Source organism: Chaetodon auriga, chromosome 3 (genome assembly GCF_051107435.1).
Source record: "Chaetodon auriga isolate fChaAug3 chromosome 3, fChaAug3.hap1, whole genome shotgun sequence".
NCBI lineage: Eukaryota > Metazoa > Chordata > Actinopteri > Chaetodontiformes > Chaetodontidae > Chaetodon > Chaetodon auriga.
In genome coordinates this window covers 5801318-5819709 of record NC_135076.1, presented here as the reverse complement: position 1 = coordinate 5819709, position 18392 = coordinate 5801318, and the positions used below count along the sequence as shown (strand labels likewise).

Sequence of the window (18392 nt, the reverse complement as noted above, 5' to 3'; positions counted from 1 at the left end):
CCAGAGAAACCAAAGTGCACCGAATTCAGAGAATCACCCTTTTACTGTGTAGACCGTTTAGTTTTAAGTGGTTATCTCCATGTTTGCTACTTTTGCAGCTTCACTTTGTAGCTGACCATAGCCTAACGGTGGCTAGGTATATTCCATTGTTGTTTACAGTTTTTAGCCTTGTTAACTGATAATTCCATTTTCAGAACTTTGGAAATTTAAGGGGTCAGTTTGCAAATTCCCAAATTCCAACAAAGATATGTAAGCTGTTTACAGACGGACACGCTCGATCCGAAACGGAATAGACTTTAGTTGATAACCAAAGTAAATACCAAAAACCCACAGCTGAGTGTTTTCACTGTGTATATTTAGACAGATACCGCTTTGATGGACAATTTTCATCATGGTGTACCCTGTGACACACATATTCTTACTTTTTTAGTTTGGCAACCTAACTTCTGTTGTTGGATTAAAAATAGTAATTGGAAAAAGACGTGAAATAAAAACTTTAGAAAAGCGACAATTCGAGAAAAAAATGACCTGCTATAAATTTGGTTACATGTAAATAAGCACGAGATGAATAATGATAATAGTAAATTGAAATTATTGAGTATCATTTATTTAATAATATCTTACTTATGTGACTAATGTTGAACATTCTGAGTCTCCATAATAAAATTTTGCCCCGTATACCACGTGACAATTGTTTCCGAAATTAAGGCCTGTAAGACAAAACCGAGGCTATAGTCTCCATGGTAGTGGCTATGCCGCGTTCTGTGATTGGACAATCTGAAATACATCATCCTCAAGAGCCTCGTCGGTATTTGATGACGACACGATTGAGTTGTAAACATGGAGGAGAGAGAATCGCTGAAGAGGCAAATTGAACATCTACAAAGTAAATCTCCTTTGTTTATTGAACAGTTTGTTTGACAACAGGTGGATTAGAAAGCAGCGTTTAATCGTCGCGTTCTTTAAATTCGGAGCTGTCGTGTCGACGTGAGCACCGCGTTTTTAAGAATTTAAAAAAACAAACGTTAACCGTTAGCTTTGCCTCCTGCTGAAACTACCCACACGTCGAAGAAGAGACGCCGTTGCCTCTATTTACCCTTCGTATGTTGCATGTTGAGATGTTTAGTTAATGTATAACGAACTCTATATTCAGTTTTCATTGGAAGTAGATTAGTTTGTTAAAGCTGTCAACAGGCGAATAGTTCAGCCCCGTTTCCCTTTCCGTAACAACACAGCTGGAGAGAGAGCAAGCTTAACTAACGAGAGAGCTGTCAGGGAATGATAAATACAAAGAGGTACAAGCTGAACCAAACCAAGGAATACAAAAACGTCCACTCACAGGATAAACTACATTTTGTTAAAAAAAAAAAAAAAAAGTGTCAACAGCTGAATAAAATGTCTCTTGAACGTATCCGTTAGTGCCTCCTCTGAGAAGAAAACACCTCCAACCTGATGTAAGCAAATGGAACTGGTTGTGTAGTGTCTTCAGTCCAAGTAAAAACAGTTGACAACATGCTGTGTGGATTATCTAGAGCAACAATGACTCTAAAAAGATGTTGCTGTGGAGGCTTTTATGGAACAAAACCTATCTGCATGCCTAAATACCACTAAAAAGAGAGAGAAATATGTTTTCTGTGGTGAAACGACTCTTTCGCACGGTTTCATATTAATTGTCAATCAATCTGGAAGTGAATGTACGACTAAATAACTCCTATTTCCAAATTTCCAGATCTCATCAATGAGCATAAGAGCATCCATGGTGACACCCCGTTTGCAAGAGTTGAGCAGAGGCAGCCAGAGGCTCCAACATCAGCCAGAGGTCACAGCACATCTGTCACCCACCCTCACAGCTCCAGAGGGAGGCCATACGCTCCTCACAGCCATGGAAGTTGGAGGAAAACGTACTCGCTGAGAAACAAGAACCCCCAGCCCTCTGCTGGACATCCCTCACCTTCTACCTCCTCCTCTGTTCATCAGTCTAGTTCCCACAGATTAGCTCACAGCACCTCACTGCCCGGCCACAGCAGAGGAGATGACAGTGTTAGAGTCAAAACTGCCACTTTACCATCAGGGATCCCTCAACAGAAGAGAGAAGGACAGATAAACAGCATCACAGGGGTTAGGGGCGTTGCAGTAGAGAAAAAAAATGCAGACACTCTTAGAAAAACAGCTACAGCTGTGTCTCCGCGTAGAGATGGAGGTGGAGATTCAAGCTCAACAAGGACGAGTATACAGACTCAAGACACTCAGTCACTTCTGCAGAGGGCTGAAAAGAGGCATGAAGACCTGCCAGAAAGGAAAGCCAGTGGTTCTTCAGAAGTGCCCTCTTCTGTCAAAGCCAGCACCTTGACCAGTTTACAGGGCCACCCCCAAATACAGACCAAACCTTCCCTGACAAGCAAAACCAGCACCGAGAGTAAACGGACCATTAATACGACAACTCCAGCTATTCTTCCGACTGGTAGCACCTCTCACACCAGCCAGGGCCAAGTCACTTCACCTTTTTTGAAAAAATCCAAGTTCACTTGGGTAAAAAGCCAGAATGTGGAGCCCAAACAAGCTAGCTCCTCACCCACAGGTAAAGCCACGACTGTTGCCCCAACGCCAGTCGCAAAGGTTGGAGTTGCCAGTGGAAGCTCCCCCTTATTCGCAGTCAGTAAGAGAACCCCTGTCAAGAAGTTACCTCGGAAACTAAGCCCAGTCACTGTAGCCCCCAAGACCTCCAAGTACAAATGGGTCTCCTCCGCTGCTGGAGCCCAAGCGAAAACATCTCGAAAATCACTATCACCCAAAGCCCTGACTCTCTCCCAGAGAGCCTTGGAGAAGGGAGAGGCCACCAAGAAACTCAGAGCGGTCTCTGCTCCATCTGCCAAGATAAAAAAGGGAATTGCAGGTTCTTCTACCAACTCCTCACTGAGCAGCCGCTACCGCTGGAAGGCTGGAGGTCAGAGTACCTCGGCAGCAGTGACAGGAGGGGCAGCAGTGGCCCGTCGTAGATCTGCCTTCCACTGGACATCAGAAAGAAGCAACAAAGGATTTAAAGGAGGGCTTGTTGGTTCCCCCTCTGTAACCCAACATACACCTTCCTCCTCCCCTGGTGGTTTCAAGCTACGCAGCACCATGAAAATCATTCGGAAGTCTGCTAGTAGGTAAGTAATGGAAACTTGCTCATGGTCTGTGTATTCACTTTGTTCAAAGGTTATTTCTGCCCTGAGATCTTCTCATTGTGCTCCTTTCAGTTTGTTTCATTTAACTGCCTTTTACCAGAAGGTGGCAGCAAAGTATGGCAGACTGTTGTGTATGCGCAACGTAAATAGATATTTCTCAGTATCAGTTGCTTTAAAGCAGCCTCTGGTGTATTACTGATTACATTGCTCTCTTTTGCCCTTTGTCCTGTCACCACAGTGGAGCTGGGTCAGAGAAGGTGACCTCCCCACGGGGCCGCATAAACAGCTCGACCAAGAGTCCCATAGGAGTTAGGAGGACTCCCTCCAGGGAGCTTGTGTCTTTTGGTAGACACAAGCTGAGGAGGCTCTCCCCCACCTTTTCAAGGACAAGTAAGGAGCACACACTGCAGACTAACAGTACAAGAGCTCTGTTAAGAGTTTAAGAGTTCTGTTAAGAGTTTACCATGACTAATTGCTCAAATGAGCTGTCAACCAAATGCTCATCCATAGAAAATAACATTATGTTGTTGAAGATGTGTGTGAAGCGTCCATGTTTTACAGTTCACTGCTTCCATATTTGAAGTGTTGTAGTCACCACAAGCTCATTGTTCTGCTGATATTGAGCTTCAGGTGATTGTTGAGCTCCATGTGGTGAAGCTCTCTCTCCTCTGTCCTCCTCTGGAAAAATAGTCTCTAAGTGAAGACAGCATGTTTCTCACTGGAAATCATTCACTGGAATCATTTATGTCAATATAGTGAGAACTTCCATATTGCCACAAAATGCACTTAATACTTTTTATTAAATTCCTTCAAAGTCTTCAGACATGGATGTAAACTGCATTTTGCCTGGTAATTGTAGTCTAGTTTTACTCGTACTAGTCCTCCCCCATTGACATGCAGCAGCTAAACTTTCCAGATACTGTAGGTTTGACGTCTGGCCCACCACTCAATTAAGAAGAATTGCACCCTATGGCCATTTGGTGGCGCTATGATAGCATGTTTTAGCCAATAGCTCACCAGCTGTCCATCACAGAAAAAAACCTTCAAAAACCTTACATCCTAAAAACAGTTCACAGATCCTGCAGCATCTTCTGACTTTTCCACCAAACTAGGATCAAATTGGTTACAATCAGTATGTTAGTATATTTATAGCTCGTATTAGCAATTAGTCATATTCTTTTGAATTTCAGTGATCATTTTTATTCAGCAAAACTGGCAGCTTTGTACTTTCCGCAGTTGCACAAAAATGTTGATTTGAATTATATTTATTTGCTGCTATTTATATCTCTCCAATGATTCACATATTTTTGTCGACTTGAGTGGCAACAACAAATATGGCACAAATCCAATACAAGTGATGCTGTCCTCTGTTACCGTACGTTTACTGCCAAAGAGGTCATGCTTTTTGCTCTGGTCTGTTCACGTTCGTGTGTCATTTAGCATTTAGCTCTGAAAACCAAAGTAAGCACAGACTCACTGATCACACTGGGCATCATCACACACAGAAGCCGCTCTCGATTTTATATCCAGTGACTTAGACATGCTTATAGTTTCTGAGGATTCTGACTTGGTTCTTTGGTTCTTAGCTGATTGCATTTGGTTGACTTAAATTTCTCTCTGCTTTGGTGCCATGTCTCACTTCAGTATTTGTGTCAGGTCTGCACCACCTGAGCCCTCGCTGCAGTACATTATTTTTGCAGTTAGTTCACAGGAAGTCAGTGTATTTTAACCATTTTGTGCTCATAGGAAATGATATAGTTCATGTGCTGACAGTTCAAGCTGCAATTTTGAAATAATTCAACTAATTGTAACGGACAAAGAGAACGCTACCTTTTTTCTTTGTTTAAGATTGAAGGCTTATTTTGTGTTTTCCGAGATCTTCCTGGAGCTGTTCTTACCTCTACGTGCGATTCCCTTTAGTTACTCCATTTCCATTTTTTGGATAACAGTGTATGAACAGCACGCTCAAACCTACTTTTTTGTGCATACTTCTCAAAACCTGCCTTCAAGTGCTGTATCGTATGGAATTAGGACAAAGCTTACAAGTAATTGGTGCTTCAGTTGACAGCAGTTGTTACCGCCATGTCCAGTAGAGGGCAGCAGCTGACACTCATGTAGTCCTTGTCGAGGCTTTGTGTTTGTGGCTGTCACTGGAGAGGCTTACAGGCAGACGATAAGAGGAGGAGGGGGGAGGTTAATTGATTGCCCAATTCAGCCGTGATGGCGAACAAGTGCCGATAGCGGGTAATTTGCGGAGGTGGAGGCAGGCAGCGCTACTGCTATCAAGCCCTGGCACCGCTCTCCCTCCAGTAGATAAAAAGGAGCTAATGCATAATTATCCTTTTGCAAATTGGATTGTTTTAACGAACTGTAGAATATAGGCCTAACCTGATGGAAAGCAATCATTGTTTTTACAGCCCCCTCCCTCCCTCTCTCACCCCTTCCCTCCCTCCTCTTGCCCCTCCAACCCTCCGGTCATTCTGCGTGTACCCTACACGCCTCATGCCCATCTTGGTGTAATCTCCCATACTCAATGGAGTCAGAAGACATTAGAAAAGCCATCACTATTAACATTAGGCTTTATTCGTCCCTATGGCTCTGCGTCTATCAGTCTGCTTCTCTTTTTCTGACTCTTTAGCTTCACGTGTACTTTATCACACCTCCTACATCCTTCCCCGCTTCCTTTCCTCTCCATCATTTCTCCATGCATTTCATGTCATGTGAAGAACCTGAATGGCCCTACAGCAGGAACACATGCATCTCTAATTAAAGATGGGGATTCAGAATCAGAGACGCAGGAAAGGTGGAGCAGGGGTGAACGCAGAGGAAGATGGAGTGAGGAAAGCTGCTCGTAGCCGTCTGTGCCTCCGATAAGAGCTGCTAATAAAGAGCAAATTGAATTACTAATGATGGGAAGCAGAGTCCCTATAGATGAGCCCGTTAAAAACCAACCTTATGACCACTCACACACGCATGATAATACACCCGCAAACAATGTGTCTTAATTTCCTCCTCAATGGCCGGCCTTAGCTTCTCCTCTCCGTGTGAGAGGCGGGTGTTTTCTGGGGTGCTCTGTTATCTGTGCTTTAATTTAAAGAGGGCATAAACCTAAGTAAGCAGTTAAGGGCTGCATTGAATAGAGGTGTGTGTGTGTGTGTGTGTGTGTGTGTGTGTGTGTGTGTGTGGTTGAATGTATATATCTATATGTGTATGCATGCTTGCATGTGCCCGCAGACAGCCCTGTAGCCCAGATAATCTAATAAAGCAGATAAATGTCAGGAACGGACCGAACACAGAGAGGAAGAGTGCTGAGGCGTGCGGCTTCAGGCCCCATGTGACAGGCTTCCGGAGCGTTTTAGGTCTCTATCTCACTCTAGTTTCTTTCCTCCCTCACCATTTCTCATCCAGTCTTGCTCAGTCTTTTTCCTCTCTGTGGCTGTCTTCGCTGCTCTGCTAATATGTCTTGTGACTTTTTTAAGCCCGGGACTGCACATCACTTTGCAGACTGCAGGCGTTTTCTGTATAATCTTATTCTAGGTGTGAACTTAATGTCATGAGAGTTCATCTGAATTTGTAAAGCACTTTCTGAAAAATAGAATTTACAGAGCTCATGTAGCATAAACCTGCAAATCTGACATTGAAATAAGTTAGAACTCAGCTGTAAATCCTGATTATTTTCATTATTGGTTAGTCTGCTGATTACTTTCCCAATCTTTAAGTCAATGAAAGAAAATAGCGAAAATGCCTCCTACAATTTCCAAAATCAGTAGCAGCTGACGGCAGAGCTGCACCTACTTTCAAGACACTTGATTATGAAACAAACTTTACGTATTGTTGGAATGAAATGTAATGTATTACACTATTCAAATCATAATATGTATGATAAGAAACAACATTGTAAGTGAAAATAAATGTCACTTATAATATCATCCATCCTTCTGAAGAACACATTCACCTGCAGGAAATACTGTTCATTTGGTCAGAGTTGAACCAGGAGGTAGCCCCGAGATTATTCTCAGTGACAGTTTTTGAAAATAAATGCAACATTCATCTTTGTTCTCGCGGCCGCATAAGTGGTTCATGATGGTAGCGCTATTGATTTTGATTAATCAAATATGTTCAAGTGCACTTTCCTGCCACATTACTTTGTAACAGAAACGACATCATTTAACTGTTAACACTGCGACTGTCAAATCGGAGGATGAAGTGATTGTTGCGTTGCAGAGTTATAAAATCCCATCTGTGGTTTGATGTCTCCTAAACTTCATGGATGTGTCACTCAAACAGGACCTGTGTTATGTAGTTCGTCCTCTCACAGGTTCCTGAAGCAACACGCCATCACCAACACACACTGTTTTGTTTGTTATGATGCAGAGCTGTTTTCAGTCTAACTACAGCTTAACTGTCAGAGTGATACTCAGAGTTAGTATTTATAAGTGGATGTTTCCATTCCCACACACACACGCACACACAGCGGGGTTGGATTGTTGACCTGTGTGTGTAGTGTAGTCTCTCTTACAGTGGCAGTGCTGCCACCTTTGCTCTCTCAGCATCTACTTACCCACATGCTGCCCCCCCCCCCCTTTCACCACCCGATACCATGGGGCCCATTACCACCACAAAAGATTCCTCCCCCCTCCCTCAGGGATCCTGTTACCGTGCCTACAGTGATCCCGTTTATTTCACCCGTAAATCACATGTGCTGCTCTGCATTGAGGCTGTGCTCTCACTGACATTTTCCACCTTCTCCATTGATGTGTACACGCTGCTGTATGTATGGACGCATGCAAACACAGATGGGACGCCATCAACAAACTGCTGTGCTGCACAATCATTTTCAGGGCTCAGAAAAACATTTTTTCCGAGTCTAATTTCAAGTTCTTCATGTGGATCGGCCCGTGCTGAGTAGCCATTAAAGCACTTATTAACTTTGTATTTTAATTAAATTTATGTTTCAGTCAAACAGCAGCAAAAGCACCTTTTGACTGATCTGATTCTGTGCTCATCGACAAATCTATACACTCATTTTGACTCTGTTTATTTTGTTAGTAGTGAATGTAACATCGCTTCATTACTATTGTGTGTTGTTTTATTCATGAATGAAATGAGTTTTTTGCTGCTCGTGTGGTGCCTCCGAACTCTGTTGTTGCCTGTTGCCCAGTTAGACAGCGACAAGGTTTGCTTACCACTATTTTAAGATATCATTAGAAAGTTGCGCTTCAAGAAAATGTTGATTTGCCTGCTTTAAACCAGAATTCTACTCGGAGTTATTTGCTGAATGCAACTAAAAAGCTACATACACCAGCAGCACCTGACATGCCTGAACACCTGCATCCATGGATTTCAATGTAAGTCTGCACACAACAACGTCCTGACGAGCATCAGCGCTGGCTGACGCGCGTCCACTCCTCAGGATATGCTGCTGCTGTATTTCCCAGCACTGATGCGCTTCAGAAAAACACCAATTTCCACTTTGGCTTTTCAGATTGGAGAGGTTGACACGTGCCAATTCATGTGTAATATCATAATGCACCAAAACGCAGCCAGTGTATGTTGGGCTGAGGTCAAAGTTGCTATTGTCTTTGAAAAAAATATGCTAAAAATTTAATAGTCTATCTAATCTAATAGCCCCTGATGTTTTTGATTGGTTCAAGAAATTCAGATAAGAGTAGTGCGTTGTTAAATATGGCATAAAATTCTGGTTTACAGTAACTTTTGATGCTCTCTGTGCAGACCGGTTTGTGTACCTTCAACTCGTTGCGAGAGCAGATTCCATCGTCATAGTTGTGTGTATATTGTGAGTTGTCTTGAAGCTCTCGTCGTCTTGTGTTGCTCCTCTGTCAGTCCTCAGTATTATCACTCTTATTCGTTTATCATCAATTTGCCTCAAGTTCTTAAACCTCACTCACTTGTTTTTCTGTGTGGGTAAAAGCTCGTTCTGTAACTATCCTGGAAGTAAGAAAACACATTTTTGTAACCAAGGTACAGGACATTCCTGACATTCGCTGTATTTCAGTTGATAATGAAAATATCACTGGCAGCGTGTTTGTCCCTGGACTGCACTCTAAAACCCAGGCTGTCCTTTTTTGACTTCAACTTGGCATGACACACATTTGTTTATTTTTGTTTGCTTATTTGCATCACTCTCTGGTTCACACTTGCTCCAGTTTCTCCCACTTTTCCTTCACACTGCAGCCACTTGTCCTGAGCTGTCCCCTCACAGACTCACACCCCAACGTGTACACACACACACACACACACACACACGCACACAAAAACACACTCGCACGCCGAGGCAGCTTATGGAAGAACCGTTTGTTTGTTTGGACACACAGCGTGTAGCTGGTGTTGCTATGTGCATACTGCAGGTGCCACTCCATCTAATGTATGTGCATGCTGATCTTTCTCTGAACCTTTTATTGGGCAAATGATTTTAATAGTTTGTTTGTTTGTGTTTGTGTGTGTGTGTGTTTGCGTGAGTGCGTGTCTATATGTGCACGTGTGTGTATTGGTGTGTATGATTCTCCCATCAGCTGCTTTGCTACATACCGTTCTCTGAATGCCATTCCCCAGTGCTCCCATAGTATCATCACTTGGACGACACACACACATTTGCAGAGTGTGGGCGTCAACCTAATGTACAGACACACACAGCCACGCACACACTGGCATTCTGCTCATTCTTCTGCACTTTCTCAGGCTCTCTGTGTCAGACAGGTGGACCGCTGTCTTCTCTTTCTGTCTGTCTCTCTGTCTGTGGTTTTCTTTCTCTTGCTCTCTTTTTATATCTGTCACCATTTGTCTCACACACACACATACACACACACACGGCCTGCAAAACATGTGCGCCCACACACATGCAAACACATCTCACTTCCAGAATTGGTGCATTGCCATAATGATTTAGGCAGAATGAGGAGAGGCACAGGGGTTTCATTAGTTTTGTGGGTATGTTTTAGCATTTAGAAGGAACAAGTAGCTTGAACCTCAGCCTTCATTTCTCCTGTGCCTATATATATATAACAGAATGGCTATTTGGTTGCGTGAATGATTCGGTTTCTCTTGTAAGATGGTGTCTCGTATAGGACAAGCTCAGTATAGCTCTCTTCCACAGTGCACAGTAACATTTGGCATTTTGATTAACCTCTCAGGATCCAGGGAACCATGCGTGCCAGTGATCAGACCCCTGCACCTACAGTGCGTCCACATGAGCAACTCCTCCCCGTGCGTGTTGTAAGACCCCTCCTCCTTCCACGCACTCTCATCAAACTGTCAACTGGCCATAATTAAAGTTCTGACTCATTTGAGATCAACATGCAGACGGATCTCACTGGCCTTGGGGACACACAGAGAGTTGTGAACACTTGTAACACTTTGCTAAACCTGGTCAAATGACTGGATACGTTTTCCCTGTTGAGCAAGAATTTATAAATCACCCAACAGGTTTTACATATTTTCCTTAAGAAATATCAGTCCTATGGTGTGTTCTGCATGTTCCAGCAGTCTTCAGGGTGAGCTCAGGGTGCTGTTTGCCATCATGAGGGCATACTTTTATCCTGTGTATTTGCAAGGGGGGGGGGGGATGAGCGGCATGTGCTGAAATGTGTCATCAATACTATTGAGTCTAGAAACTTTAGCCTGAGTTGACTGTGACTCCTTCCCAGTTAAGGAGGTAAATGTTTTCTTGGTATCCAGAGGAGTGGCCCATGTGCCAGGCTGTCTGAATAAATCAGAAACCTAACAGGACGTAGGCAGAGCCCTACTAATTATTTGAGAACACATGGCAGGCCATGCCGGTGTCATTTATTTGTAAATGGCTTAGCTGGGGTCGGAAGTGTTGCCATCTTTAGCTGTAAGGGTATGATTCCTGATGATGATCTGACGTTCCAGTGTAGGCACATGCCCAATTCCTCATCACATTGTCTTCAGATGAAATGTATTCAGTTCAAGTTCCACTTTTTGAAAGTGACTTCACTATTTTGCAAAGGACTGTAACACTGTTTTGCAATTGCTCTCATAAACTATTATGCTTTGTATTATATTTATTCGTTTAGGCTTAATATTATAACATTTTCAGTTCTAGTGCCAATACTGGAGCTGTGGTACAGATACCAAACTGAACAAAATTAACATTTGATACCAAAACTGCACGTTTGTGCGCATGTTTGGGTCAGGTCTTTGTACCCAGACACTCTATATCAATGCCAATGATTTTCACCCAGGAAATAAGTTGGCAGAGCAGTAAATGTAAAAACCAGATTATTATATTTCATGAAAATTTGACAATTTCTTCTGACATTAGCAGAGGCTTTCTTTACCTCCTGCAAGTTGGGGCTCCTTCACCGTAAAATCTGCTCAAATGGGCAAAAACTTGCAAAATCACTGGAATGGCCCTTTAACAGTTCCCCTTCAAAGATGTCTGCAGTGTTGAAAATCCGCTAAACTCAACCATCATACAGCAGAAACTGTTTTTCTTGAACTCTTTTTCTCGTTGTACTGATAACGTGTGCGACCCTGTGCGGTTTTGGTCTTGTTGTGTTACATAAAGCATGTCTGTTCTGGTAACCGGGAGGGGAAAGTCAGGGCCCTTAGGAGCTACTCCATAAATCCTCACCTTTTGTCAGTTAGAGAGCATGCTGCTAGAGCTGCCCACCCCCCTCACCCTGCTGTACCCCCGACCCTATGACAGTAACCCTATCTCCCCTTGCACTCCTCCATATGTCTGCACACACTGACGTGTTACCATAATGATCACTGAGATTTTGCCGTTTACGTGAGAAGACGAGCAAGGAGTCTGAGGAGCGCTCGGCATGTTAATTATGTCCCACACACACGGGCACGGACACATGGCAGAGCAGGGATTGTGTGACTGGGGGGGGGTTTGGTCTGGTTAGTCGTTATGGCCAGGGCAGGATTATCTGGGCACCGGGTATGGCTGTTGACAAGGGGGCTGGTTTATGACTTCAGGGTCTTGCTGGGGATTTCTTGGAGGTTTATAAATTGTACAGTACAGTGTAATCACATAATGCGATCTTCTTTTAAAGGGTTGACTTTGGGACCTCTATATTAGCTTTACACGGACAAAGTTGAAGTGTGCATTAAATTCCACTTCCTTTGGTCCAAACTACTCTTTGTTTTCCTTTTTGGTAGGTGCTTTCATTATAGCTGTCTCATCGGGGAACAACGGAAGACTCAAAAGATGGTGGGTAACTTAAAGGCCCTGAAAATTATCAATGAACTAATGAATTCTGTCACTTCCATTCTTAGTCTGAGCGACGGGTCCAGTTTTGGTTGTTTCTCGTGGGAGTTCTGTGTGTTACTGTTTTGGTCCTTGCTCTTCACACTGGTTTGAAGTGGACGGGGCTCATTAAGGATGTTTCCATGCAGCATGAAAAATTAGTTGTGTTGTTGGCTTTTGTCGCCACTGTCAAGAGAAATGTATCAAACCACACGACATCAAATCATAGACAGCCCTGATGCATCTCATCTTTAAGAGTTTGAGCATCTTATTTTTTTTCCCAACCCAACTAACTTGATTTAATATAATGAACACTTAATGTTACTGAGAAATACGGCTTTAATCATTTTACTTGTTCACATCAGGTCTGGTGGAATAAAGTTACACATTTTTTCATTGTCAATAATGTGTTGAGAATTTTGGGAAGTATATTAGCACTTTAGCAGATATTTGCACACAGTGATTGAAAAATAATCAACAGCTTATTTCTCTCAGCTGGACAACGTTTAACCTTTGATTCCAGCGGTCACGGCTGCATCACGCTGTGGATGAGAGGCAGTTTTGTTTCATGCTGTGCACGGTTTCATACCCACCAGGAGCATTTCAGAAGTTGTATTTGTAAATGCGATCGTCCTAATTATCCCATAACAAGCATTCATTTGCATTTTCTTTTGCAAATTTTCTTGAGGTTCGATTAAAATTAGTGATGTGTTTGGATGTAAACCCAGCCTATTTACGGTTGCTCTAGTTTCTCTTGGAAGCTTGTCCTGGTCAGACACTAGCAGCTCTCCTAAAGCTGCTAGCACACCCCTGTGGCCCACCCCCCCAAAGTTGTCGACCGAGGCAAACACTGGACTTACCTTATATTTGCCTCTACTGGGATGCTTCTGAAATGCACTGCAGTGTTTGCGGTAGAATCTGAAGTATCGTCTGGAATGGCTGGCCGTGTCACAGCTGGAACGTAGCGCAGTGGAATCGAGCTGTATCATGACAGATGCTATGTAGACACATCACCCAGCTATGCTTTCTCTGCCAGAAGTGCCTGTAGTGTGATTATCCTCCTACTCTGTTGATCAGATTCTACGATCAGTGCTTTGCAGGGGTCAGGGATGTCAAGGCTTTAAATGTATGTTGTTGTGGCATCACTGCAGAGGTCACGCTGGCCACACACAAGTACAGCCACAGAACACAAGCTATTTTCAGCACTTTCCACACTTTTCTTTCTACGCTGTTTCTCTTTCTGGTCATCTGTCTGCTGTCACTTTCTGTGATTGCTCAACCACACTATCGCTCACTCTCTTCCTCTGCTTCTTCCCTGTACACAGGGATTAACCCTAATTAATGTCTTGGCTGCAAGTCTCAGGACGTTGGTGGAGCCAAATTGGGGCCAGAACCCATATTCCTGTAATGTTAGTGAATTTTGTACAGCTCCTATCTTTTTTTAAATCTGTCTTTCTGTCTCTCGTCATCTTTCTGTCCCCCTTTCAGTCTTCTGCCCTCCCCATCCCTCCTGCTCCACCTGGCTCTCCGTCCAAACCCCAGAACCAGGCACCAAATCGAGGCCCCCAGGCTGAAGAGAAACCCGACCCCCTATCTTCTTGTCATTTCTTTTTTTTTTTTTTTTTCCTCAGCCATTCCAACTTTCCATTTCAGTCATACCGGCCTAGACACCCGAACCCCCCCAGGTCTATTCTGGTCTTGTTGAGTTATTCAGTGACCCTTTACTATCTCCCCCACCAGTCCCTACTACTCCTTTTCCTCCCATTTAAGTTCCTCCTTTGCACTCTCGGCCACCACTCATCTCCTCCTCTCCTTTCTTTCCTTTGCGTCTTTGTCTCTCCCATGGGGAAAGTTAAGTTTTGGCCACTCTCTTCCGGGAATTTGAATGTGCGCCTCCAGCCATGATCAGCATGCAAACCTCTGAGCCCCGACTTTCCCTTACGTCCCTGACCTCCCTGCTCGCAGTCACAGGGTTGGCCTCTTAAGCCCACCATGACCTCCCTACAGGCCCCCAGAATTAACCATCAGGAATAATGTTGTCAGTGTTAGGAACAAATGCTGGAGCAGATTTTTCAGCAGAGACATGATGAGCAGGTGTAAACTGAATGATTGATTGGTCCTGTCAGCCGCTCTCTTTCCGTCCTCTCTTTAAAACATAATTCCAGTATATTTCTATTTGGGGCTAATGTTTAGTTTGAAGTCAGTAGCATGCAAATAGTAATTTGCTGCAACAAGTACACACAAATAAGACATTAAACATGATGTGCTTGATATTGTAATTCATATTTTTTTTTATCATCCCTCACCAGAGTTTTGCAAACACAATTTTCCTGTGCAATGGGGGATTATTACTCACATTTTGGGTTGTTTTTCAGCTCTAAATAAGGTTAAGATCACGCAGAAAAACTGGAAAGCCTGTACACAAATTTGGATTGCACAAGTATTTTGGTGAATACAACTAAAAGAAGCCATAGCCAAAATTAGTTGTAATAAAAAGGAATTATCCTTTCATCTGTCCTTCTTTGTCCATTTCATTCATGTTTCTTCCTGTTCCTCAATCTAGCCAAGCTCCCCCTCCATTCAGGGCCTCCCACCTCCTTAAATCCACCACCACACCACTCACACCCACCCACAGGCCCTTGGTTGTGTTTTGGTTTTAATAATGGATGATTGTTTGTGTTTGTCAGTCAGCACGCTCTTGTTAAAGGGCTTTAAGATAACTGCTAATTCCAGCAGGGCTGTATTGATTAGCTGCGCTGGGTGTGGATTGTTTTATAGCCCGAGAAGAACGTTGCATCCCCCTCCATCACCCACTTCCCATGCTCCTTCTGTACCCTCTCCCTCGCCTCCGCCCTCATCAAGAGTCTCTCTCTGGTTGAATAATTAATGCTTAACCTATTTAATTAGTGAGATTTGCTCTGGACAGAAGCAGAGTAATTGAGTCCTCAACTGTGTGTGTGTGTGTGTGTGTGTGTCGCTGGGGGGAGTGTGTTTGTGTTTATCTGTGTGTATCCGTCACACGTACGGTGATCGCAGCATTAAGTGGCTCACTTCCTCTTGCACTCCCAGTCGAAACACCTCTTATGATTTACAGTAGCACTGTGGGTACGACATGACTGTCAGAGAGTTGGCATTAGCGCCGTTGGCATTTGGTGGAACCGTTTTGGTATGGCAACTCCAGCGCTGGAAGCTGTGGTTGTGTCCAGCAGCCGTCATGCCAGCAGGGTTTGGCATGGAGGACAGAGGGGGGTTAGCACAGAAAGGTGGAGAGCCCAGACTATTAGCTCTGGTTGTGATATTAATATCTGGTACTACTGGCCAAAACAATGATGACGGATTTGTCATCATCACATCATCTTTGATGCTGTAATTGAGGCTCAACACTTTGACTCTGCATGCTGATCGAATCAAATGGACTGAATGTGAATGTTCCAGTCACATTATGTATGTGGGTATATGTATATGTATGTGTGTGTATATGTATGTATGTGTATGTATGTGTGTGTGTGTGTGTGTGTGTGTGTGTGTGTGTGTATGTTAGAAGACCCTGATATTTTCGATTAAAAACAGCCACATTTATTTTTTTGCCTGTGTAATCCCTTTTATTAACCATTCTTAACTGAAGCAAATTATTGGTCTCTAGTAAATGTGAAAATTCAAGGGTTTGCCGAGCATGTGTCAGATTTTCAATGTGTTTGCATAGCTGCAGGGTGTGTGAGCATAACCACTTTTTAAAGTGACTGTTTAGTGTAGAAAAAGTGAGAAAATGGTGAAAAATGACCTTCACAGTTTCCCAGTGTCCAAGTTGGCGTCTTCAAATTACTTGTTTTTGTCCATCCAGGTGTCTTGAATTTAAAGCTATGAATTTACAATGATGTAAATCAGCAGAATGTAGCATATTCTCACAATTAAGCAATTAGAAACATAGATTTAAAATGACTGAAGGACGAATACACAGTTTTATTGAAGATGATATTCATTCATTTTCTGATGATTCTTTCTCCGCTTTAATCAGCTACTCATTTCAGCACCACATAGCTGAACAAAAGTCAAAAATCAACATCACTAAATCTAATAATTTGTTGATGTCTTGATGATTAGTTGGCCTTTTCCATATTTAAATCCTGGCTGGTGGTGGGTTATCAGCAGTGGTTAGCGTCTGCTGGCAATGATTATGATTTGACTGTGGTCCCACTGTGGCTCTTAGTAGACTGCAGTAGGCAGCAGTTCTGATTGGTCAGAGAAAGCCCCTGGTCTTGATCCCATCATGTCTTCTTGGGCCAGCAGAGACTTGGCAGGAAAACCCAGAATCAGGGGTCAGTACTATTTATACTCACTTGTGAATGGGTCAGGATGTACAGCCAGATTCAGGACTCACACACATAAACACACACCTGCACATGTACGCATCCGTGTGTGTGTGTGTGTGTGTGTGTGTGTGTGTGTGTGTGTGTGTGTGTGTGTGTGCGGGCAAGTCCTGCTGCTGCATTCCTGCTGGTGAGCTGCAGAGGGGGCTCTGCACATGTTGACTGCTGGCTCAGCAACCTGAGCGGCTGGTGAACTCCCGCTCCTGTTCACATCAGAGTAACAGCAACCGCTCCCTCAAAATTCAGACTGAGGTTTATTTGACACATGTGCATGTACGTATTTCCAGAGATTTGATCAGAAAGATGACTTTAAAAATTCAATTCTCAGCGATGAATACTTGTTTTTTTGGATCTGGTTCAATATTGGTCACACAGGTTAATTTCTTACCAGTGTTCAACAAATCACTGTAGTTAGTAAACATGTAATGCATTTATCCAGAACAATATCCACTGCTAAACATTGTGTCAAGAGATGAAAAAGTGTATTCAAGCTAGAGGATGTTGCGAAAGGTAAATTGGTTTATTCATGGGAGCAGAGATATTGAGTGCAGTGTGTTAAAGCTGCATGTAAGCAAGTTGACCTTTACCAGACTGTGACAAATAGCCAGGCTGCATCATGAACGTATACATACAGCAATAGTCTTACATGGCATACCTGCGTCTTCATCAGTGTCCAAGATTCTCACTCGTGGGCTGGAATACTTCCACACAAGCACACTGTATGCCTCCATGAAAACTTTGCAAGTTCGTACATGCAAACACCTGTCTCTGTGAAATTGTGACTCAAATGTTGAAGTGTCTTTTTCTCGGAGGGCCTCAGTTTGCTGTGTATTTGTGGAGGAGAGCAGAGAGTGACTGTGAGGGAGAGTACAGTATTGATCTGGGGCAGTTCATTTTCTGCTGTCCCCGGTGAGTTGCTCTGGGGGAAATAGCTAGTTTGTCTCCTGTCATTGTAGCTTAAGAGTTAAAGAGGAGTAAAAAAAAAAAAAAAAAAAAAAAAAAAAAAGAGGTGGGGGTAGAAAGCCACTTGTCTAACCGGGACAAGAGCATCACAGCTTCCTCTGTCTCGCAGGAGCACCTGGATCAAACTGACCTCTTTTGGCCTTATAATAATATGTTCAGTCACAGAATTGGTACACTGTCACCTGGACATGTTTGTGTATGTTTATGTGTTTGTAAAATGCACGTGCACTTGTGTTAAATGTATCTACATGTGGGACTAATATTGTGTGGGTTCTCCCGAAGAGGCAATATTGATCATTTGCCGTTTACTGTCCCCTGCTCCCTTGTGAATTACTCTGTGGGAAGTGGTTAATTTGTCTCCTGTCCGGAGGGCCTCTCTGTATGTGTGTGTCTACGTGTGTGTGCACCACATGTGTGTATGCCTGTGGTGTGCGTGTGGTTAATTTGTGTCCTGTCTTTGGGGGGCTTAGCTGTTAAATACTTCACTCTGTCTCTGTGGAGGCACACACTGACATCATTGACCGTCTTGTTGGATGACAGTAATGCTGGACTTACTGCCAAATAACTGCCATCAACAATATAAACTATAATGTAAATATGTGAAATGTGAATTGAATGTGGTGTAGCCTAATGAAAGTCAGGAAACCAACAAGTTAA

General features: G+C 43.3%; 1 protein-coding gene across 1 annotated transcript in view; it reads left to right on the top strand.

The window, feature by feature from the left end:
* The first annotated feature begins 820 nt into the window (after positions 1-820).
* Positions 821-18392, top strand: part of zc3h3 (zinc finger CCCH-type containing 3) — a 58388-nt gene continuing 40816 nt past the window's right edge. Inside the window, exons 1-3 of the mRNA XM_076726947.1 lie at positions 821-886; positions 1730-3149; positions 3406-3557. Coding sequence (XP_076583062.1) covers positions 841-886; positions 1730-3149; positions 3406-3557 — 1618 coding nt within the window. The 5' untranslated portion in view covers positions 821-840. The remainder of the gene's footprint in view (positions 887-1729; positions 3150-3405; positions 3558-18392) is intronic.